Source organism: Vidua macroura, chromosome 5, assembly GCF_024509145.1.
Source record: "Vidua macroura isolate BioBank_ID:100142 chromosome 5, ASM2450914v1, whole genome shotgun sequence".
NCBI classification, from domain to species: Eukaryota; Metazoa; Chordata; class Aves; order Passeriformes; family Viduidae; genus Vidua; species Vidua macroura.
Genome location: NC_071575.1, coordinates 73,190,553 through 73,207,628, shown reverse-complemented (window position 1 = coordinate 73,207,628; position 17,076 = coordinate 73,190,553). Strand labels below are relative to the sequence as shown.

At 64.2% G+C, this 17,076-nt stretch overlaps 1 protein-coding gene across 3 annotated transcripts in view; it reads right to left on the bottom strand.

Moving 5' to 3' along the window:
- Positions 1 to 751: 751 nt before the first annotated feature.
- SBF1 (SET binding factor 1) overlaps positions 752 to 17,076 on the bottom strand; it is a 66,368-nt gene continuing 50,043 nt past the window's right edge. Inside the window, exons 20-42 of one of the 3 annotated variants that reach the window (XM_053977057.1) lie at positions 16,704 to 16,876; positions 16,046 to 16,119; positions 15,761 to 15,956; positions 14,971 to 15,098; positions 14,309 to 14,484; positions 13,040 to 13,179; positions 12,552 to 12,759; positions 10,422 to 10,618; positions 9,490 to 9,627; positions 8,419 to 8,514; positions 7,590 to 7,667; positions 6,890 to 7,074; positions 6,198 to 6,374; positions 5,620 to 5,721; positions 5,360 to 5,545; positions 4,925 to 5,051; positions 4,716 to 4,846; positions 3,961 to 4,194; positions 3,386 to 3,496; positions 2,889 to 3,100; positions 2,673 to 2,760; positions 2,441 to 2,572; positions 752 to 2,359 (exon numbers count right to left, since the gene is read on the bottom strand). In XM_053977057.1, coding sequence (XP_053833032.1) covers positions 2,261 to 2,359; positions 2,441 to 2,572; positions 2,673 to 2,760; positions 2,889 to 3,100; positions 3,386 to 3,496; positions 3,961 to 4,194; positions 4,716 to 4,846; positions 4,925 to 5,051; positions 5,360 to 5,545; positions 5,620 to 5,721; positions 6,198 to 6,374; positions 6,890 to 7,074; positions 7,590 to 7,667; positions 8,419 to 8,514; positions 9,490 to 9,627; positions 10,422 to 10,618; positions 12,552 to 12,759; positions 13,040 to 13,179; positions 14,309 to 14,484; positions 14,971 to 15,098; positions 15,761 to 15,956; positions 16,046 to 16,119; positions 16,704 to 16,876 — 3,388 coding nt within the window. In that variant the 3' untranslated portion in view covers positions 752 to 2,260. The remainder of the gene's footprint in view (positions 2,360 to 2,440; positions 2,573 to 2,672; positions 2,761 to 2,888; positions 3,101 to 3,385; positions 3,497 to 3,960; positions 4,195 to 4,715; positions 4,847 to 4,924; positions 5,052 to 5,359; positions 5,546 to 5,619; positions 5,722 to 6,197; positions 6,375 to 6,889; positions 7,075 to 7,589; positions 7,668 to 8,418; positions 8,515 to 9,489; positions 9,628 to 10,421; positions 10,619 to 12,551; positions 12,760 to 13,039; positions 13,180 to 14,308; positions 14,485 to 14,970; positions 15,099 to 15,760; positions 15,957 to 16,045; positions 16,120 to 16,703; positions 16,877 to 17,076) is intronic. The other 2 variants (XM_053977058.1, XM_053977059.1) reach the window with 2 other exon arrangements.

Below are 17,076 nucleotides of genomic sequence, written 5' to 3'. Positions count from 1 at the left end.
CTCTCTACTGTCAAAACTTTTATATTGTAAATCTGATGCTGGTGGCTTTTTTGGTTATTTTGGTTTTTGGTTTTTGTTTTTTTTTTGTTTTTTTTTTTTTTTTGTAAAAAAGCAACCAAAAAAGAAAAAAAAAAAAAAAAAAGAAAATAAGAAAAAGGAAAAAAAGTCTGCATCTCTCTATGTTGTCAGTTTTAGGCTGTAAATTCCAACTATCAATAAAAGCTCAAAATTCACGTGCCAGTGCTGGGTTCCTCCATCCCGCAGGACACTGAGGGGGCTCTGGGATGGTCAGGGCCGGGAGCGGGGCTGGACTCCTGATGGAATCATGGAATCCCTGAGGCTGGGAAAGCCCTCCCAGCCCATCCAGTCCCAGCTGTGCCCAATGCCCACCTTGTCCCCAGCCCAGAGCCCTGAGTGCCACCTCCAGGAATTCCCTGGAAACCTCCAGGGATGGGCACTCCAAACCCACCTGGGCAGCCCCTGCCAAGGCCTGACCCCTTTCCATGGGGAAATTCCTGCTGATATCCAACCTCACCTCCCCTGGCCCAGCCTGAGGCCGCTCCCTCTCCTCCCGTCGGGTTGGAATGGTGGCAGCCCCAGCAGGAGCAGGTGGGACAGAGCGGATCCAGCAAAGGTCCCTGAGCCAGGATCCCCCAGGAGCTCTGCCCGTGACACAGGAGCTGAGCCCGTCCTGTGCTTCCCGAGGCTCTGCCCTGTTTCCTGGTGCTCAGCAAAGCAAAAGGAGCGTCTCTCATATTAATTTTTTTATTAAATTCTGTTAGTTTTCTTTTTATAGAATAACCTTTTCCTCTAGGCACAAATACAATACAAGGACTCTGCATGTTTGACACAATGTACAGAAACTTCAATAATCTACAACTGCTCAGGTAAGTTACAAAACCTCCGTGTTACACCTGCACAGCCAGGATGGTACAGAGGAACGGGGCGACTGTACAAAGAGCTCTGCACTGAAATAAAACGCTGGACTTTAAAAACAAGACAGGTGGAGGGGCTGGCGGAGCTGGGGGGGTCAGTCCTGGGGGTGCTGGGGGGTCCCGGGTGGCAGTGGGGCCGCAGTGACCCCACGGTGCCCTCTGGGGTCCCCCCACGCCGGACCCCCAGTTCACACCAGTGTGGGGGCAGGGGGGGCTGCAGGAGCCGATTCGGTACCGAGAGCCACCCCCGGCACTGAGGGGCAGCAGCAGTGGGTGGGACAGCAGGGCAGGGACAGGGACAGGGACAGGGACAGGGACAGGGACAGGGACAGGAGCTGCTCCCTTGGGCCCCCCCGGCTGGGCACAGGCAGAGCACAAAGGGGGCACCCGGTGGGGGGGGGGGGTTGGAGGGAGGAGAGCCCTGAGGGCTGGGGGTGTGACCTGTGCAAAAGAGACCCTGCAGACACCAGGTGGCACTTGCAGGGCCACTGTCCCAGCCCTGTCCCAGCCCCGTGTGGCTGCAGCCAGAGGGGACCCTCATCCCGGGGCTGGTCTGGTCCCCACCCCCCGGGAGGGGACCGAGGGGCACCCAGGAGGCTGCAGCATTTGGCACCTCCCGCAGGGAATGTGCCCCCCGGGACAGCCAGCCTGGAGGTAGAGACTGTCCCAGCCAGGACAGGCAGCCCCTGGCCCGCTGGGAGCAGAGTGGCCACGGCCACGTTCCCCCCAGGGACACGGAGCCAGCGCCTGCAGCATCCCAACATTCCCAGCATTCCCGTTCCTGTGCACAGCTGGGAGCGGCTCCAGGGTGGGACACGACACGGGATGGTCCCGGTGCTCCCGCGCTGTCCCCTCTGCCATCCCCTGAGCTGCAGGTCCCGGCTCCAGCGGGAGGGAGCGGAGCCCAGGACTCGCTCCCAGGCCGGGAGGGGCAGGGCAGGTTCCGGGGGACTCTGGCAGACATGCAGGGGAGCGGGACGAGGGGCAGGACGAGGGGTTAGCTCTGCCTCCCCCAGCAGTGTGGGGTGGGGGTGTGGGGCGCAGGACCCCCTGCCCAGGGAGCGGGGCTGGGGCACACGGAGGACACGGGGTCACGACACGGCTCAGACGGGGCTGGGGGCGGGACGGGGTCCCCGCCCGCTTCAACGCGAGGAATCCCTCCCTGTGCCACCCACCCCGGACACGCCCGTCCTGCCCGGCGGGTGGGAGGAAGGGCCGCTCCTCCTCTCCCTCAGTCCTGGGCTCGGCCTCGAGCCTGGCGCTGCCTCTGCTCCCGCTGCGGGCCCGGCAGCCGTGCCTGGAATTGCGGCTCCGCTGAGCCGGGCTCACGCGTCCGACAGGCAGCTCTGGATGCGGTCGATCCACTGCTGGGCCAGCTGCACGTCCTGGGCGCAGAAATTGTAAACTCGTTTCGTCGTCTTCAGCTGCGGGCAGAGACAGGAGGGGCTGAGGGCTGCGCTGGGAGTGACCGGAGCTGCCCAGCGCCAGCCCCTGCGGACACTCACGTCGAAGAAAGCTTTCTCATCCACCGTCTTGGGGGCCCCCATGGTGGGGGTCCCCGGGGTGATGGACTCCACCTCGGCCAGGTCGATGACCCCCTTGCACTCCGTGTCCATCCGGTTGTCGTAGTACCGCAGCTGCGGGAGAGCTGGCTCAGGGCAGGGCAGGGCAGGGATGGGATGGGATGGGATGGGATGGGACAGAGGGACAGGACAGACCCCGGGGCCCACCCAGTACCTGATGTTTGGTTTTATCCAGCACAAACCACCGAGACTTCCAGGGTTTCATGAAGGCGCCTTTCTTGTACAGAGACCCCTCGTAGGATCTGCAGGGCAGGAAGGGGCCAGAACAGCGGGGTCAGGGATGGAAACCCACCGGGATCCACGTCCTGTTCCCCCGGGAGGGATCCCCCTCCCACTGCCGGCATTCCCAGCCACTCCCAGCCCCGCCTGCCTGTTCTCGCTCTCGGACATCTGGAACTGGCTGTAGAGGGTGGAGGTGCTGCGGCGGCCGCCCGGCTTCCCGCTGGACGGGGTGGAGGTGCTGCTGGTGTCGCTGTCCAGGCTGAGGTTGAGCGTGGAGCCCACCCCGCTCTCCTGCAGGTACACGCCCAGCGAGCGCCGGTGGTGGGACAGCCCCGATGACATCAGCAAGGAGCTGGGGGTCTGCGGGACAGGGACAGCGTGAGGGGGGCTGGGGCTGAGCACCAGCAGCAGCAGCAGCAGAACCAGCACCACAACCACCGTCAGAACCAGCAGCAGCACCAGAAGCAGCACCAGCCTGCCACACCCTGTCACACCTCTGTCACAGTCCTGTCACAGCTCCTGCCACACCCTGTCACACCATCACAGCCCCTGCTACAGCTACGCCCACACCCTGTCACACACTGTCACACCCTGTCACATCCTGTGACAGTGCCTGGCACAGCCCTGTCACCCCCTGTCACCTACCCTGCTGCCCTCCTGCCGCCCCTCCGTGCGCTGGGACGCTTTCACCTTGTCCCACGTGTCCTTCCAGCGCTCCGGGACCTGCCCCAGCTCCATCTCCAGGTTGTGCAACTCCTGTGGGGGGAATTCCGGCATCAGCCCCGGAGGGGACAAAACCCCTGCGGTCACTGTCGCTGTCCCGGGTTCACCGTCGCTGTCCCGAGGTCACTGTCCCTGTCCTGGGTCACCGTCCCTGTCCCAGGGCCGCTGTCCCTGTCTCAGAGCCGCTGTCCCTGTCCCAGGGCCGCTGTCCCTGTCCCAGGGCCGCTGTCCCTGTCCCAGGGCCGCTGTCCCTGTCCCGAGGCCGCTGTCCCTGTGCCGGGGCCGCTGTCCCTGTCCCAGGGCTGCTGTCCCTGTCCCGGGGCTGCTGTCCCTGTCCCAGGGCTGCTGTCCCTGTCCCGGGGCCGCTGTCCTGTCCCGGGGCCGCTGTCCCTGTGCCGGGGCCGCTGTCCTGTCCCGGGGCTGCTGTCCCTGTGCCGGGGCCGCTGTCCCTGTGCCGGGGCTCTGCCGGGTGCCATCCCCGGGGCAGCGGTGCCGACCTCGAGCAGTTTGGAGATGGCGTCGGGCTCCACGCGGCTGCGGTTGTCGTAGCAGGGCCAGATGATGCGGCGCTTGCTCTGCGGGGCTGCCGTGTCCTGGCGATCCGGCTCCTCCGCCGGCTCCGGCTGCCCCTGCGCCAGCTCCCAGTCGTACGGGGGCCCCTCGGACAGCGTCTCCTCCGTGTAGTAATCCCACACCTTCAGGTTGGAGATGTTGCTGTACGGCCTCAGCACCTGGGGGAGGGGCAGGCGCAGCTCAGGAAGGGCAGCGAGGCCAGGCTGGACATTCCCAGCCAGACCAAGGGGACAGCGTGTCCACATGGAGCGCTGGCAGCGCCCAGCCCGGAGAGAGAAAGGCTCCAGGGAAACCTCAGAGCTCTGCCAGGGCCTAAAGGGGCTCCAGGAGAGAGGGACTGGGGACAAGGCCTGCAGGGACAGGACACAGGGAATGGCTCCCACTGCCAGAGGGCAGGGATGGATGGGATCTTGGGAATTAGGAATTCCTGGCTGGGCTGGAATTGCCAGAGCAGCTGGGGCTGCCCCTGGATCCCTGGCAGTTCCCCAGGCCAGGCTGGGCACTGGGGCTGGAGCAGCCTGGGACAGTGGGAGGTGTCCCTGCCATGGCAGGGGTGGCACTGCAGGGGCTCTGGGGTCCCTTCCCAGTGGACAAATCCCAGCTCCAGCTGCTCCTGCAGGGAGGATCCTGGGATGCTCCCTGGCCCCCTCCAGGTGCCCCAGGTGCCCCCAGCTCTCACCTCCCCGTCCTCAGGTGCATACAGGTAGTTGAAGAAGATGGGAGCTTTCTTGTTGAGGCGGTCGATGTAATCCCAGATGGATTTGGAGACCTGCTGGCCCTTCCGCTCGCCCTTCTCCTCGTACAGGAGCCCTGGGGGGACAGAGGGGACACCGGGTGTGATGGGGGGCAGGGACAGGTGCCACCCCTGGCCCTGCACGCCGCGCTCACCCAGCTCGATGCGCTCGTAGTCCGAGTCCAGCAGGAATGTCCGGAAGCGGTTGGAAATGTAGTGGTAGCTGAGGAACTTCAGGTAGTACTGGCTGAACTCGAACTCCATGGGGAACTGCAGGTGGATCTGCAGGAGAGCCCCGGGACAGCTCGGATCCACGGACACGGGGCTGGCCTGGGCCCTCCCGCCTGCCCCAGGGCACTCCCAGGGCTCGGGGCTCCTGCTGCGGGCTCGGGGGCCCCACTGGGCACTCGGGGCTCCCACTGGGTGCTCAGGGGGCTCAGGGGGACACTTGGGGGTTCCAGTAGGCACTGAGGGGTCCCTCTGGGTGCTGGGGTTCCCACTGGGCACTCACGGAATTGGGGGAGCCTGGGGGGCACCCAGGGGTCCCGCCAGGCACTCGGGGGTCCCCTGGCCCAGGTCCCAGGGCTCACCTGGTGCACGCAGTCCAGGAACTGGAGGAAGATGGGGGCGAAGCCGCTGCTCTGGCCCGCCAGGGTCTGGGCGCCGCGGTGGCTGAAGCGGTGGCCGAAGGACAGCCACTCCTTCTCCACCAGCAGCCGGAAGCCCTCCAGCGTCCGGTAGTAGGGGTCGGACAGGAGCTGCACCAGGGACACCACCTGCGGGGACAGGGGGCTCGAGGAGCTGTGGGGGGATGGCCACGGGGCCACCCCGGCCGCCGCCGGGCTCTCACCTGGGTGGTGATGTCCCAGCCGTCCTCCAGACTGACCAGCACGGACGAGCCCGTGTCCAGCAGCTCCACCACCAGCACCGAGATCTGCAGGATCTTGTGGATCTGCCAGGGGCAGGGCCAGGAGTGAGGAGGGCACGGGGAGTTCCTGGGCTGGGTGTGGGGGCAGTGTCCCCTTCTCCGGAGTGAGGCCACGCCCGAGCGTCATGGGGGCCACCACCCCATGCTCGGACACAGCAGCAGGGACAGGGGACCCTCACCCCTCCAGAGTGGGACCCCTCCCATGGCTCCACATTGGACCAGTCCCCCTGGGCCGCTGCCAGGCTCATCCTGGCACTGCCCTGTCCCAGCCCCTCTGGAGCACCCCACAGCTCCTGCCTGGCATTCCTGGCCAGCAGCTCCGTCCAGCACCACAGAGCCGAGCTCTGCATTGTCCCACCCTTGTCCCTCACAGCCCCCTGCGTGTCCCCAGGGTGTCCCAGTGCTGCTCTGCACAGGGCACTGGAGCCCATCCTCGCTCAGAGCCCCAGGAGAGGCCGCAGGGCAGGGGAGGGCCAGGCCCTGGCTGCGGGGTGACTGACCTGGGACAGCCACTCCGACTCCTCCAGGGAGCGCAGGTAGGCCACGCTGGGGTCGCTGGAGGGGCAGCCGGGCACGCAGGCCTTCATCAGCTTCTTGAAGCTGGCCTTGACCTGGCGCACGTCGAACACCTCGATGGGCACCACCTCCCAGTGCTGCAGCGGGTCCGGCTTCACGCCCTGCGGAGGGACAGCAAGGCCTGGGTTGGCCTGGGCTGGCCTCAGCCACTGCCACCCTTGGGATCAGGGAATTCCTTGGATTGGAAAAGCCCTCCGAGACCGTGGAGTCCAACCATGTTCCCCAGCACTGCCAAGGCCACCACTGACTGTGTCCCCAAGTGCCACATCCACATGGCCTTGAAATCCCTGCAGGGATGGGACTGCAAACCCTCCCCCCTGGGCAGCCCCTGCCAAGGCCTGACCCCCTTTCCATGGGGAAATTCCTGCTGATATCCAACCTCACCTCCCCTGGCCCAGCCTGAGGCCGCTCCCTCTCCTCCTGTCCCTGTTCCCTGGAGCACAGCCCCACCCCCCCGGCTGTCCCCTCCTGCCAGGGACTTGTGCAGAGCCACAGGTTCCCCCCTGAGCCTCCTTTGCTCCAGGCTGAGCCCCTTCCCAGCTCCCTCGGCCTCTCCTGGGGCTCCAGCCCCGTCCCAGCTCCGTCCCTCCCGCGAGGTGGCAGTGCCGGGTGTCACCTTCAGCTGGGACTTGTCCCCGATGATGTAGAGCGAGGCGCGGTGCTGCCGCAGGAAGGAGGGCTCGGCGGGGGTCCCGTTGTGCTGCGTCCCCAGCAGGTCCTTCCCCGCCAGGCGGGACCCGATCTCCACGTTCAGGGCATAGCTGCTCATGCGGCCGCTGGCCCGGATGCTGCCCCACTTCCCTGCGGGATCGGGGCGGATCAGGGCGGGGCCGGGGCTCGGGGGCTGCGCTGGCCCCACGTCCCCAGCCGGGGGGGCCGAGCTGTCCCCGCGGCCCGGCCCGGGGGGCACATGCCAGGGAGGTGCTGGGCACCAGGTTTGCTTTGGCTCCTTCTCCCTCTGGGTGCCGCGGGAATTCCTGCCCGCTGGATTCCGATCCCGGCCGCTCCGTGTCTGGTCACTGGCGCTGTCACACCCCACTCCAGCGTCACCGGGACCTGCCACCTGTGCCACAGCCCTGCCACCAGCTGCGCCCCGCCCCGGCCCCGCCACCCGGCACCGCAGAGGCCGAGGAGCCCAAAGCAAACCTGGCGAGGCTGCCCGGTACTTACCGTGCCCATGGCACACCTGGAGCAGCAGGGGGGCTCGGGGGTTACTGGGGTTACTGGCCATTAGTGGTGAGGGGCAGGGAGTGAGTGAGTGAGTGAGTGGGGGGTCAGTGGTCAGTCACACCCGGCCGGCTCGGGCGCGTCCGTACCTCGGGGCGTCTCGCGGCCCTTCGGCGACGCGCACTTGGGGGTGGACAGGGTGATGACCCTGGCTCTGTGACCCAGCCCTGGGGGCACAGGACGAAAGTGACCTCAGCAAGGGACACGGAGCCACGGACAGGGAATGGGATGGAGGCGATGGCACCGGGCTGAGGCAGAGCCCTCCCTCCCTCCCTGCGCCTGCAGCCCAGGGGATCACCTGCTCTTCCCAAGGAATCGCCTGTTCTTCCCAAGGAATCGCCTGTTCTTCCCAGGGGATCACCTGCTCTTCCCAGGGGATCACCTGCTCTTCCCAAAGAATCATCTGCTCTTCCCAGGGAATCATCTGCTCTTCCCATGGGATCATCTGCTTCTGCCCAGGGGATCACCTGCTCTTCCCAGGGAATCATCTGCTCTTCCCAGGGAACCACCTGCTCTTCCCAGGGGATCACCTGCTCTTCCCAGGGAATCATCTGCTCTTCCCAAGGAATTGCCTGCTCTTCCCAGGGGATCATCTGCTCTTCCCATGGAATTTCCTGCTCTTCCCAGGGGATCACCTGCTCTTCCCAGGGAATCATCTGCTCTTCCCAAGGAATTGCCTGCTCTTCCCAGGGAATCATCTGCTCTTCCCAAGGAATTGCCTGCTCTTCCCAGGGGATCACCTCCTTTCCCCAGGGGATCACCTCCTCTCCCCAGGAGATCACCTGCTCTTCCCAGGGGATCACCTCCTCTCCCCAGGGGATCACCTGCTCCCCCCAGAGAAGCATCTACTCTACGAGAGCTGCCCGGGGCTGGGGGTCTCGGCGAGGCCCCCAGGCAGCGGCCCCGCCCCGTCCTCACCTCCGCGGCTCAAAGTCCCAGGCCCTTCGTCCTTCCCTCCCATCACCTGCTTCATGAGCGATCCCAGCTTAGGCTGCTGCCTCTTGTCGGAGAAATCTGCAGCACCAAGAGAACGTCAGCTCCCGAGGCCTCCCGGGGCTCCCGAGGCCCTCCCGGAGCCAGGGCAGGGGCCGGGAGGAAGCGGCAGCAAGCGGAACCCCGGGGATGCGGAGCCAGCGCGGGAAGCACCGTCCAGCTGCAGCCACGGAAAACCAGTGCCCGGGGCAGCCCTGGAGGAGGGGGCTCGGCCCCCAGCCCACGGTGGGGCCACCGTGTGCCAGCCCTGCCAGGTCACCCGTGGCACCCTCAGAGCCAGGCTGAGCGCGCTGGACACGTCCCCTCACACCGGGGAAAGGCCTCCGAGGGGCTGTTGGGAAGTTCTCTGCCTTCAGCATCAGGGAGCCCCCCTGGGCTCCCCAGAGCCCCCAGCCCCTGATGTGTCCATGGTGGTGATGGGTGGGATGATGGGACAGCATGGATGGCACTGGGACAGGATGGATGGCACCAGGACAGGACAGATGGCACTGGGACAGCATGGATGGCACCAGAGTGTGGCAGGGCGGGATGGAGCCCTGCCCTGCAGGAAGGGCCAGCTGGGAAGGGACAGTTGGCACGGGACATTCGGGAAGGGACACCCAGGCACAGACTTACCGGGGGTCCCCAGAATGGCCCCGGCACCACGCGTGGGGGACACGCAGTGCTGAGATCCTGGTGGGAAGGGTCTGTCCCCACCGGCCCTCAGAAAGTGCCCAGATCCCAGCACAGGCTTTGGCTCCCAGCACTCCCAGCTCCAGGGACACTGGGCTTCCCAAAACCCCCAGGGCTCCCAGTGCCCCCAGCTCCAGGGACACCGGATGTCCCAAAACCCATCCCCACGTGAAGCCAGGGAGACCCAGCTGGAGCTGGGAGCTCTGGAGAGGCTGCGCTGCCTCCTGGGATGTGGGAGCCCGGAGAGCAGCTCCCTCGGGACGCACAGCAAGAGCCAGGGCTGGCAGGAGCCCACCTGTGCCCCCTCCCCTGTGCCCCCCTCACCTGCACTGCTCATGTGAGCCGAGGTGAAGCCGCTGAGGGTGTTGCGCCCGCCGGCGTCCGAGTAGTGGGGCATGGAATTGATGACGGCCTGCAGGTACTTCTCCTGCTCCAGGCTCGTGGAGTCCGCCTGCGAGGGGCCTGCAGGGGACACCCCGGAGTGTCACCTGGACAACCCCAGCTTGGCACTGCCCAGAACCAGGAGACCTCTGAGGGTAACCACCCAGAGCTGGGAGACCCCTGAGTGCCACCACCTGGAGCTGGGGAGACCCCCAGGTATCACTGCACCAAGCTAGGGAGACACTCGAGTGCCACCTCGCAGAGCTGGAGACCCCTGAGTGTCACCTCCCAGAGCCAGGGGACCCCCAAACATCACCACACAGAGCTGGAGACCCCTGAGTGTCACTGCCTGGATCCTGGAGACCCCCCACGTATCACTGCCTCAAGCCAGGGAGACCCCTGTGTGACCACCCCAGAGCCAGGGGACACCTCAGTGTCACCACCCGGAGCCAGGGGACCCGAGTGTCACTGCCTGGAGACAGGGAACCCCTGAGTGTCACTGTCCAGAGCCAGGGAACCCCTGAGTGTCACTGCCAGGAGACAGGGGACCCCTGAGTGTCACTGTCCAGAGCCAGGGAACCCCTGAGTGTCACTGTCCAGAGCCAGGGAACCCCTGAGTGTCACTGTCCAGAGGCAGGGGACCCCCAAGTGTCACTGCCTGGAGCCAGGGGACCCCTGACTGTCACTGTCCAGAGGCAGGGGACCCCTGAGTGTCACCACCCCAAGCCAGAGACCCCCGAGTGTCACTGCCTGGAGCCAGAGACCCCCAAGTGTCACTGCCTGGAGCCAGGGAATCCCTGAGTGTCGCCGCCCGGAGCCAGGGGTGATCCCACGGCCGCGGCTGTGTTCCGGCCAGGGCAGGGTGGGACAGTCACCTGGGGTCGGGGCGTTCTGGGACTTGAAGAGGCCGACGACGCCCTTGCCGTGGAGGCCCCCGGAGCGCAGGAGCACGGCCTTGGTGCGGGAGTTCCTCCAGCACACCACGGGGAAGCGGCTCTGGCGGTAGCAGCGCGAGATCCGCTGGATCGTGTTGTCCTGGATGCTCTGCGGCACGATCAGCAGCCCGGGGTAGCTGCGGACACAGAGCCCGGGGATGGCACGGCTCTCCTGAGCCGGCTTCATTAGTGCTTTCATTAATCCTGAGCGGTGCCCACTTGGAGCCAGCGCTAATCACCCTTCTCCACACACCTGATTGCTCCTCGGGTCATTAAATCTAACTCCGAGTTGGGTAAAACCAGCCCTGACAAGCTGCACTGAACAAAGCCCGAGGAAGTTAAAGGCTGGACACCTGGGAGCCGGAATTCATGGCCCTCCAAGGACACGATGGAGTGACCAGGACTCATGGTCATCCAAGGACACAACGGAGTGACCAGGACTCATGGTCATCCAAGGACACGATGGAGTGACCAGGACTCATGGTCATCCAAGGACACAACGGAGTGACCGGGATTTATGGTCATCCAAGGACACAACGGAGTGACCGGGATTTATGGTCATCCATGGACATGATGGAGTGACCAGGACTCATGGTCATCCATGGACATGATGGAGTGACCAGGACTCATGGTCATCCAAGGACACAACGGAGTGACCACGACTCATGGTCATCCAAGGACACAACAGAGTGACCAGGACTCATGGTCATCCAAGGAGACGATGGAGTGACCAGGACTCATGGTCATCCAAGGACACAACAGAGTGACCAGGACTCATGGTCATCCAAGGACACGACGGAGTGACCAGGACTCATGGTCATCCAAGGACACGATGGAGTGACCAGGACTCATGGTCATCCAAGGACACGACGGAGTGACCAGGACTCATGGTCATCCAAGGAGACATTGGAGTAAATTAAGACAAAAGAAACACTAACAAAGACATTTCAGCCTCAGTGCTGGAAACTCCCCATGTGGCAAAAACATTATAAAAACACCAGAAAATTCAGACTAATCACGAGAAGTGAGAAATCAGTAATCAACAGAGGGCAGAACAGTGATGAATGAAGAGGATTGGGCAACTCAGAGCCAATGAACGTTGGCTAAAAACGTATCAGTAAGTGAGAAAGTCGTGGGGCGCTGCGGGCTGGGATTGGGTTGGCTGAGGACAAAGCGATGCTGGCACCGCTGGAAGGTTTTATTGATCCTGGTGGCTCTGGGTGTCCCGGTGACACTGGGATCTGCTGGGATCAGCAGGGATCCGTGGGGATCCACGGGGATCAGCAGGGATCAGCAGGAATCAGCAGGGATCAGTGTGAATCAGCAGGGATCTGCTGGGATCATCAGGGATCTATGGGGATCAGCAGGGATCCACGGGGATCAGCAGGGATCAGCGGGAATCAGCAGGGATCTGCAGGGATCAGCGGGGATCAACAGAGATAGCAGGGATCCACAGGGATCTGTGGGCATTCGCAGGGATCCACAGGGGATCCACAGGAATCAGCAGGGATCTGCTGCGATCAGCAGGGATCAGCAAGGATCTGCAGGGATCCGCAGGGATCCACGGGGATCTGCAGGGATCTACGGGGATCTACGGGGATCTGCAGGGATCTACGGGGATCCAGAGGGATCCGCGGGGATCTGCAGTGATCAGCGGGAATCAGTGGGGATCATCAGGGATCTGCAGGGATCCGCGGGGATCAGCAGGGATCAGCAGGAATCAGCAGGGATCAGCAGGGATCCGCAGGGATCAGCGGGGATCAGCAGGAATCAGCGGGGATCCACAGGGATCCGCAGCGATCCACGGGGATCCGCAGCGATCCGCGGCGATCCGCGGGGATCATCAGGGATCCGCAGGGATCTGAAGAGATCCGCGGTGATCCGCAGGGATCTGCAGGGATCAGCAAGGATTCGCAGGGATCGGCAGCGATTCCAGGGATCAGCAGGAATCAGCAGGGATCATCAGGGATCCGCAGGGATCCGCGGGGATCAGCAGGGATCCGCAGGAATCAGCAGGGATCAGCAGGGATCAGCGGGATCCGCGGGGATCCGCGGCCCGGGCCGGCTCACCTGCGGCAGATGGCGTACATGCGGTTGACGGTGGAGATGCGGAAGGGCTCGTTCTTGGAGCGGGTCAGGCTGCTGCTCAGCGTGCCCAGCCCCAGGCGCTGGTAGTCCCGGCAGCAGGCGCGCTCCACCACGTGCGTCATGGTCATCTTCTCCGACGGCCTCATGGTGCTGCCGGGCGTCAGGGTGCTCCTGTCCAGCTCCTCGGACACTGCGGGGACACGGCGGGGCTGGGACACCTCGGCGCACGCACCGCGTCCCAGAGCAGCGGGAGGATGGGCTGGAGCAATGTCCCACCCTGCTGCTGTCACCGTCACCACCACCAGACTCCTGGGGGGCTCTCCAGCCAGCCCTAGACCTCCCTCCGTGCTGGCCACCACCAGCAGCCAAGGCTGGGGCGGCACCTGGAACCCGGAGATGCTCCCACCGCAGGGACACCCGGACTTCTCCCAGGTGCCACCGCTCCCTGGCCTCCCCGGGGCGTTCCCAACCTGAGATCTCGTCCTCGTTGTCCTCGGGGAAGTGCTGGCTGCCCCGCTGCTCCCAGGCCGGGGGCGTGTACTTCTTGCGGGTCACGTACTGCCGGCCGATCGTCCTCTTGGCGTTCTTCACCAGGTTCTTGGACAGCGTCCTGGGCACACGGGCAAGGGCACAGAGGGACAGCGCTGTCACCCAGGCAGCCAGAGCCACGAGCAGCCCTCAGCCTGGGCGGTCACTGTCACACGGGAGGGGACAGACGTGTCACCTGCCAGCGCCCCGGCCCTGCAGGAGCCCCAGCTCCTGCCATTCCCAAGGGATTTGGGGAGTTGGGATGGGGCCGTGCCCCACACTCTGGATCAGAGCTGTCACAGGCAGAGCTCCAGCTCATCCCAGAGGAGGCTCCAAATCACAGCAAGGGACAGGGATCCAGCACAGGGACCAGGGGATCTACTGGGATCATGGAATCCACGGCAGGGACCTGGGGATCCACCACAGGTACCAGGGGATCCATGGCAGAGACACTGCCAGCTGAGCCTGGGCTCAGAGGCGCAGCCAGTGCTGCAGGACAACACTACTCAGTCCTTCAACACTGAAGGACTGTGTCCCCAGGTCACCCAGTGCTGCAGGACAATGTCCCTGAGTCACCCAGCACTGCAGCACTGTGTCCCTGAGCCACCCAGGCCACTGGAACCCCTCCTGTGGGACACCTCCTCAGGCAGGGGATGCCACTGCAACAAACTCCCACCTCCCAGTGTGACCCGTCCTTCCCAGTGTGACTGTGTGGGGCTGGGGACACTGCAGGACAGGGGACATCTGCAGCTCTTTGGTCTCCACAGCTCCTGCCAGGAGGGGACAGCCGGGGGGGTCGGGCTGTGCTCCAGGGAACAGGGACAGGAGGAGAGGGAACAGCCTCAGGCTGGGCCAGGGCAGCCTCAGGGTGGGTTTTGGGAAATTCCCTCCTGGAAAGGGCTCTGACACAGGGCTGGGGTCCTCATCCCTGGAGGGATTTAAGAGCTGTGTGGATGTGGCACCTGGGGACAAGGGCAGTGCTGGGAATGGCTGGAGTCATTGTCTCACAGAGCTTTTCCAAGCCTAAGGATTCTCTGATCTCCAGCGATGCAAACCCTGCACCAGGATGGGTCTGAGCAAGGAGGGCTCAGCTCCCCGTGTCCCCTTCCCTGAGTGCCCCCAGCCCGGTGGCTCTGCCGGAGCAGGGACAGGAGGGGGATCCCAGAAGAGGAGGCACATCCAGGTGTGATTCCCTCTCCTGGCACGGGTACCTGAGCGAGGGGTTCTTCTCCTTGGCCTTGGGCTGCATGGCCTGCTTGGGGGACTGGCCTACGGTGAAGGCGAAGGTGCCGCGCACGTGCTGGGGGTAGCGCAGCTTGTGCAGGTGCTTCCGGAAGATCTCGGCGCTGTCCGAGGCCACCTCCTCGTCAAAGGCAATCTTCAGCAGCTGGGGGTGACAGCGGGGTCAGGCCAGGGGGCAGCCCTTCCCATGGATCAGGGCAGAGCTTGGATCCACCCAGGAGCACCAAGGGCATCGGCTGGACTGAGGCTGCCCTGCCTCTCCCTGCATTCCCATTCCCTTTCCACTGTCCCATTCCCTCTCCTCAGTCCCATTCCCCTTCCTCTCTGTCCCATTCCCTTTCCTCTGTCCCATTCCCCTTCCTTTATCCCATTCCCCTTTCCTCTGCCCCATTTCCTTTCCTCAGTCCCATTCCCTTTCCTCTATCCCATTCCCCTTCCTTTATCCCATTCCCTTTCCTCTGTCCCATTCCCTTTCCTCTGTCCCATTCCCCTTCCTTTATCCCATTCCCTTTCCTCTGTCCCGTTCCCTTTCCCCTGCCCCACTCCCTTTCCTCCTGGAGTCTCCACTCCTGCTCCTGGCTGTCCCTGTGCACGGCAGGTTTGGGAGCTCTCTCCCAGCACGGGCTCCCACCTGGAATGTGCAGGAGCGCAGCTGCAATCCCTCCTGGATGAACTGATCTGCCTGGGCCTGGATGCTGATCTTCTTCTCTTTGGTCAGCGAGGCGATGGGGAAGGACCGGATCACCACCTGCTCCCCCACTGGACACGGGACAGGAAGGGCTCAGCTCCATCCCTGCCCTGGCCCCGGGCAGGGCCACGCCACGCCAGGCCACCCTCCGTGTCTGTCCCACCATGGACACGGGTCCGTGGGACACAGCGGCCAGAAACAACCCCTGATCCCCAGGGATCACCAGCCCTGATCCCCCAGGATCACTGACCAGCCCCCTGCTCCCCAGGGATCACTGACCAGCCCCCTGATCTCCAGGGATCACTGACCCCAGGGATCACTGACCAGCCCCCTGATCTCCAGGGATCACTGACCCCAGGGATCACTGACCAGCCCCCTGATCTCCAGGGATCACTGACCAGCCCCCTGCTTGCCATGGATCACTGACCCCAGGGATCACTGACCAGCCCCCTGGTCTCCAGGGATCACTGACCAGCCCCCTGCTCCCCATGGATCACTGACCAGCTCCCTGATCCCCATGGATCACTGACCAGCTCCCTGATCCCCATGGATCACTGACCCCAGGGATCACTGGCCAGCCCCCTGATCCCCATGGATCACTGACCAGCCCCCTGATCCCCATGGATCACTGACCAGCTCCCTCCTCCTTAAGCATCCCCAAACATCCCTCTGATCCCCAGGGAACCCCAACCCTCTCCCCTGCTCGCCCTTTCCCGAGGCCGCAGCCCCTCACCCAGGGGGTCCGTGGGGGTTCCCTTGAAGATGATCCTGTAGGTGGTGAGGAACACGGCTCCCTCTGCGGGGAGCAGGGGGGGCCCCCCGACGCTGCCCCCGGCGCCCTCCTCGCGCCCGTCCGGCATCAGGTACACGCGGAGCCCCTCCATCACACACTCCTCCCCCAGCAGCAGGTTGGGCCGCAGCAGCTTTGGCTGGGGGAACAACAGGGGGCTCAGGCCCGTGGGGAGGGTCTCACAGCCCCCCCCCCGGCTCTGCTCCCAGCCCAGCAGGGCATTCCTACCTTCTGGATGGGAGGAAGCCTCTTGCTCTCCCTGTGCACGGCATCCAGGGTCTCGATGTGCATCTGCACGATGTCTGTGGGACAGGGGGTGAGTCCTGCCCCAAATCCCACCCTATCCCTGCCCAAATCCCACCCTGTCCCTGCCTGAATCCCACCCTGTCCTGCCTGAATCCCACCTGTCCTGCCTGAATCCCATCCTGTCCTGCCCCAAATCCCACCCTATCCCTGCCCGAATCCCACCTGTCCTGCCTGAATCCCTCCTGTCCCTGCCCAAATCTAACCTGTCCCTTCCTGAATCCCACCTGCCCTGCCCAAATCCCACCTGTCCTGCCCAAATCCCATCCTGCCCTGCCAGAATCCCACCCTGTCCCTGCCCGAATCTAACTTGTCCCTGCCTGAATCCCACCTGCCCTGCCAGAATCCCACCCTGTCCCTGCCCAAATTCCATCCTATCCTACCCAAATCCTGCCCTCCCTTACCTGAATCCCACTCTATCCAAATCCTACCTGCCCTATCCAAATCCTGCCCTGCCCAAATCTCACCCTATCCCGCTTAAACCCCACCCTGCCTTTCCCAAATCCACTCTGCTCCCCCAGATCCCGCCGTGTCCTCTCCCGCTGTTCCTGCGGGACCCCCGTGGCCACCCCGGTGTCCTCACCCGGGATCATGACGTGCAGCCCCTTGAGGTGCTCGTTGGTGACGCCGCTCTCGGTGCACACCTTGTCCACGAAGCGGTTGATGAACCTCACCACGGAGTTGGCCACGTCCGAGCTCTCGGCGTCCTCGAAGCCGCTCTCGGTGTCGTAGCTCTCGGCCACGCTGCCCGCGATGCTTCCCAAGGGAAACGGGGAAGGGTCAGCCCAGGACAGCCCCGGCCAGGGGCCACTCCCAGCATGGGCCCAGGACAGCTCCCACTCCTCATACAATACCAGGAGAGCTCCCACTCCTGGTAAAAACCCAGGAGAGCTCCCAGTGCTGACACAGAGCCAGGAGAGCTCCTGCTTGTGACAGAAACCCAGGAAAACTCTTAC